The 6259-nt window shown below is 37.9% G+C and overlaps 1 protein-coding gene across 1 annotated transcript in view; it reads left to right on the forward strand.

Annotated features, from left to right (window-relative positions):
- The window catches only part of LOC106941970 (collagen alpha-1(XI) chain-like), a gene marked incomplete at its 5' end in the record, with an annotated part of 9821 nt that extends 6736 nt beyond the window's left edge, over positions 1 to 3085 (forward strand). Inside the window, one exon of the mRNA XM_015025125.1 lies at positions 1545 to 3085. Within this exon, the coding sequence (XP_014880611.1) occupies positions 1545 to 1691 (147 nt within the window). The remainder of the gene's footprint in view (positions 1 to 1544) is intronic.
- Between the last annotated feature and the right edge of the window lie 3174 nt (positions 3086 to 6259).

Here is a 6259-nt window from a genome sequence, read left to right on the forward strand (position 1 = left end):
TACTGTAATGTCCAGCTCACACTACACGAGTTGTCGGCCCATTTTCAAAACCTGAGAGACACATTAGCCAACAGAAATCCTAGGTATAACGGTTCAGTCGGGTTTGATCGTGCCATGTGGTGTCCAGCCACATGGGCACAAAATAATGGCTACAAGTCCAGTTAACTAATTTTAAAACCAGGCATTAATCAATGCTTTACTAGAATCTACCTGCAATGCATGTGGCTAGAGTCAGCGTAAAGTCCTGACTGAATGAAAATCATTTTAACTTATTTATGTCACGTTAACGAAGAACAGCTGAAAACCTACCGGGTTCATCAACTGCGGTAGCAATTTGGCTCCAACTCCTCTCCTTGTCATTTCTATATTCTTTGCACAAAACGTTGAATAAACATTAATGTTGTTTCCACATATCATCTCCGATGTCCGCTGAACTTCGGGTTGCGCTGTGTCAGCTGTTTGGGATTCCTCTCCGTAATTTCCCCTCAGAAAGCACGGAGAGAATCCGCGCTTTCTGATTGGCTACCTGTCACATTCAGCGTTAAGCTCCCAGTCGGGGAAAACCCCTGATTTAGATCGGAGCGGCCACGACGATCTACCGTAACACACCACACACTGCAGGATGATCGGTTACGAAATCACCAGCGACAATCTTAGATTGGCCAACATTCTAAGATTGTCATAAGGGGAAAATAGGGGCAAAAAATCGTGTAGTGTAACTACTGCATTAGGTAGTCGGATGTGCCCATCTTCTCTATCTAAATCTAGTGATTACTGAAGGGCAATATAGTATACAGACTTCATAATCTGCACTCTTTTGGTTGAATGCAGTATTTGTTTCCACTTTGGTTTTATGTTTAGATTTTATTCAAGTACGTTTTTTGTTAATGGAGACTGAGAATCCATTTTATTTTTGTTTTTGGTTGTTTTGTTTATTTAGTTTACCAGTTCCAGTGTTATGTGTTCTTTTGAAAATAAAGTACATCTATCTATGGCAGGAAATCACATGCATTATTAGTCATTTCCATTAAATCAGCATCAAAAGGTCTTGTAACAATACTATCGTTTATCGCAATAATTTTTTTAGACAATTAATCGCTCAGCAAAATTTGTTATCGTGACAGGCCTACTCCTAGTACATTTACGCTCATTTTTCAATTTGACCCTTTCTCTTGAGAGCTTTTAAAAAGTATGTAAAAACATAATAAAATCATGTTTTTTTACAATATGGTGAACATTTTCCTTTTAAATGCCCATTAAGAAACTCTTCAGTGTTTCATCCTGTAAACGTCAGCCTGACCGAGCTATTATTCTCCAACTGAATGAGACGGCGTTGAAAAGCTGCGGCTGTAGTTAATGTCAGCTGATAACTGTGAAAAGTCGTCTTTTGTCTTGCGCCTTATCCTGTTTTGAGGTGAACAGATTGCTGACTTAATTCGGATTTTCATTTTAAAAGGCGCGTTTATTCCCAAAATGCTTCCCACCAATTAGCTGGTATTGAACTTTGCCTCCTGTCCCTTTTTTTTTTTTTTCTTATCCTGCAGACAAGAAACGGCTACGGAAAGACTGTGATGGAGCTCAACACTCCCAAAATCGACCAGGTTCCAATCGTCGATGTCATGTTGACTGATTTCGGGGACCCGAACCAGAAGTTCGGGTTTGAAGTTGGACCTGTCTGCTTTCTTGGATGAACAAAGATAGAAATTTAAAAAAAAAAAATAAAAATAAAGACTTGATGAGGACAGGAAATAAAGTCAAGCCAGGACATCCTGGGTGCCACCAAATTTTAACCCCCCCCCACCAAACCCCAACCCTTTTCTATGCCACATGCAAGTTTTGAATGAGCGATGGCGTAGCAGACATGTCCTTCCATGTCTGCGCGCGTAATCCCGGAAGCGCTTGTGGGGCTCGAACCACACGACTATAGCACGCTACGGACAGGAAGGCGAGGGACGCAGGAGCGGCGTGGCAGACGAGGAGGAGTCGGAGGCGACCGACGGACAGGGCCTGGCGACGCGAGGCGAAACGGATCTCTTCGCCCGAAACCCGCCCCCCTCCCCACCCCCAGGTGCTGTACGAAAACAACAAATGGTGCTTGATCCAAAACACGACACACACAAACAAAAAGTATATAGTGGTGCTAAGAAAGAAGGTGTATTTTGATAATTATATATATAAATGTATTAAAAAGGAAAAAAAAAAAAGAAAAAATTTTATTATTATTTTGTACAATACTGTTATTTCTAAATCCACTTTCAAAACTTGCATGTGTATCAGAACCTGATTTGGGCTCAGACGTATACAGAGTAAGTTGGAACCATGCATACGTACATTCTGGGTTTTAGTTTTTGGGGTTCTTGTTGTCATTTCCTCTCTACGTTCTGTGTACTCGTCATGAAGCAAATAAAAAAAACAAACTATGAGCATTTCAACAATCCTATTTTCAAATTAGACTGTATGCCCCATTGTATATACTGACTGTCCAAAACTTGAGTTTGTTTTTTCTTTTGGTTGTTTTACTCTTGTGACTGCAGGTAAAACAACTGCATTTATCACAACAGCACAAATTACGGCGACATCTCCCACTAATGTTGCGACCCTGTGCTCCTAGAAGGCAATTACGACCTCCATTTTCCTCTTTATTTAAATATATTTGTTGTTATTATTATTTTATTTTATTTTTTCCAGTTTCACTTTTTTTTTGACTGGCTTTTGCTTGTATACCTCAGACTTTCTTGATAACCTTTAAAAAGCAAGGACTCTATGCCCTGTATATACCCTGACTAAGCGAATAAATTTATATTTTGGGTGGGGATATTTTTAAAGGTAAGAAAAACCTAAACTTGTTCGACATCCACTGTTCAGATCCTTCTGTGAATGCAATGAGAAGCCCTTGCAGTAACCCATTTTTGTTACTAAAAATGAGGAAATGTTTTATTGTGCTGTTTTTTTGTTTTTTTTTAGTTCATTTAAATATTAAAAAAATGGATTCTAAACAATAGCGAGCCAAATGTCTCAGTTGTGTGTAAAAGATTTTGGATTGTAGAAAATGTTTATAGACCGGATAAAAAAAACCTGAAACACACATTTTGATTTAGATGTGTTTGTGTCTGATGGTTATTTACTTGCAGGAACCATTAACTTAGTACAAAAAAAAAAACTCTCATATACCTGCATAAAAAAATTACATTCTCTCATTCATATTTTTGTTAGAAAAGTTCCAAAACTTTTAATGTTCAAATGAGCCATTTGAACACCATGGTTCAAATGTGTTGAACCATAGTGAAACAATTTAATTTGCTTCTTTTGTGTGTGTGTGTGTGTGTGTGTGTGTGTGTGTGTGTGTGTGTGTGTGTGTGTGTGTGTGTGTGTGTGAAAAGTAAAAAGAAACCTTGAAACCAAAACTATAACTTATTTGTGGGTTGGCAAAAAAAAGTAGAGTCTTCAGGGAATTAGAGAACAACAAAAAGGAAAAAGCAGATATTTCTTTTAAAGATGGCTCACCTGAGTGAGTTTGAAGGGAGAAAGCCATACAAACAGCATAGAAATCTGCCTGTGATTAAATTCTTGTTTCTGTTCAGTCAGTACATAGGACGGCGAATCCTCTTACGTATTTTTTTCATCCTGTGACATTATAACCTAAAACAGTATATAACATGTTTTAATGCTGTTCTGTCATCAAAAACATACCTGGAGTGTTGCTTTGATTTGTTCATGCATGTTTGAGGATTATTTGAATCTCCGTAGCAACCATTCGAGGTACCTTCACACCTGCTCCTACAAAGCCCCGCCTTTTTCCCCAAAGCTCCGCCTTGGAGCTTCAGTCCCTCCCCAACATAGCTCCTCCAGACTAGCGGCAGCAGCAATTGGCAAACACCTGGTTGAAGAAACTGAGCTTCTTCTCAGTCCAACTCTCCTGAGAGCAGTTAAAAACCTCATAATGGTGGAGCATTGTGGGTGTCTGAAAGAGTAGGAGGTTCTTACAGACAAAGGCTAAGTTCAAGGCGTTAGATATGATAAGTAAAATTAGTTTTCAGTTGTTTTTATTATATGCAACACTTTTTTAACAGTACGTTTGAACTACATTTCAGATATTTTGATTATTTAAAAACCTGCTGACCTGTCTGGTGTGTTCCTTCTATTTAATGATGTCGGTTGACGACTGATGTCCTTCAACAAACCCCTTTATAAGCTGTGTGGCTTCTGAAAGCAACAGGGTGCACTGAATTTTTATTTGGTGGTATCAAAGCAAATGGGGGGGAGGGGTATGCAAAAACATAAAACTAACATTTGGGGTTTTATTTCTAAAACAAATCTGAAAATCATGTCATTTTTCCCCCCCTTCTATTTCACAGTCATGTGCTGCTCTGTTTTGGTCCATCACATTAAATCCATTGAAGCTTGTAGCTGAAGTGCCAGTATGTACAAAAAAAAGAAAAAAAAAAGATTTCTTTGATTTTACTGAGACCCTGCAATGTTGCTCCATCAAATTTTGATATGGGAGAGAAAAAGAAACAACTAATTAGTATTCGGTCTTCCTGCGTCTCCATGAAACAAAATGTTAGCCGTGGTCTGCTGCGCCTCGAAAAGCCCGACCAGTCCTTTCATTTTCTTGCTGGACGTTTGAGAAGACATCTACATAATGGCAACTGACACACGTTCGCGTGAACGTGCGCGTGTGTGCGTGTGCTTGAGTAGCCAAAAAAATAATAGATGCCACTGCCTTCTTCTTTTATCTGCCGGGCTTTGCAGCAAAGAGCCCAATGAGAACGGGCCGCGTGGAACAGCGCCCACAAAAGAAAACAATCAAGAAAAGGCTCAGCCGTAACTTCACAAGAGAATCAATCAATCTGCAATCTACACCAGCTTTCAACCTGCTTCAGGGGCCTTTTTTTTTTTTTACAAACACCTTGTTTGTCTCAGGAGATTACTGCCATCTTTCATCTTTGTTTTAATGCATTCAGCACAATCTTTTCATTAAAACGAAGCAATCAAACTTTCCAGAGTTGCTCTGAAAGGTGGCTGCAATAATGTCCCAGATTATCATATAAATGCAACTTTTGTGACATTTGCTGGTGTAAACGGTTGTGTAAATGCGAGGACTCACCACCAGGATGTTATTCTGTATTAAAGAGATCACACAAAAAAAGATATAAAGAGCACGCTTCATTGGATGACCCATAGATAATTATTTGGACCTCTTTTTTGTTTTTATGGAAGATTCCATAACAATAGCCTCAAGGGGAACATTTTAGCTTTTATGAGCCAATAATAAAGTGCTATGCAGCAAATACTCCACTAAATATGAAGTGGAGTTCTCCTTTCTATCTGCGGCGAAGCCAATATTGTGTGTTTTATGAAACATTTTCTTATAAAAATACACATTTCTTGCCGGTTGCTATGCAAATCACCAAAGCTATTAGGTTCTCGAATCAAGATAAACGTAAACTGCTTTTGTTGAAATATCTGTAGTACAGCTACTGCTAAAAATTATTCAACATTCTTTTACTTTTCCACTAATTGTTTGATTTTAAAAGACTCAACATTTCATTAATAATAAATAATGAATGGAATCTGATAGTGCCTTTGAGGGGAGCTAAATATTAGCATTAGCAAATATTAGCAATAGCAAATATTAGCAATAGCAAATACTAGCATAGGTGGCTATTTTGTCTTTTTGGGCCATATAGAGCCATTCATTAGTCCATTTAAGTAATTCAGCTGCTATAAAAATGTTGTATGAAATGTGTCTTTAAAAAAGATTAGACATTTAAGTTTGATGCCTTGAATTTGGACTCTGTCCCTTTAAGAAGCTCCTGCTCTTCCTGTCACTCGTTTGCTGCTGCCGCTAATTGCCATGAAAGACTGAAGGATTTCTCAAACATGCATGAAAGAATCAGAGCAACGCTCCAGGTATGCTTTTGATTAGGGAATAACATATAAAGATTTTTTTAAAAAGCTGATTTTACAATAAACATCTCCTTTAAAGATTTTTTTTAATCTCAAAGAAATTACATGTATGCTCATAAAATAATCTGTGACTTATGTAGTTTTACTGAAAGGTGTTTAAGATCAAGATTTCATATTTTTAGAGATGACACCAAGGTAATAGAGAAATCACTTTACTGACACGTCTCCCAGCCTGTTTTTTTTTTTTTCTGTGAAATAATTAGCATTTCGGTGTCATCTTTTCACAACACAATTTTATCTATTCATAATTTGTTATGCAGAAACTGAAAGGAGTCTAAATGTCAGGAGT

Source organism: Poecilia latipinna, unplaced genomic scaffold (assembly GCF_001443285.1).
Source record: "Poecilia latipinna isolate Pla-1442-1.1 unplaced genomic scaffold, P_latipinna-1.0 Scaffold3962, whole genome shotgun sequence".
Classification (NCBI taxonomy): Eukaryota; Metazoa; Chordata; class Actinopteri; order Cyprinodontiformes; family Poeciliidae; genus Poecilia; species Poecilia latipinna.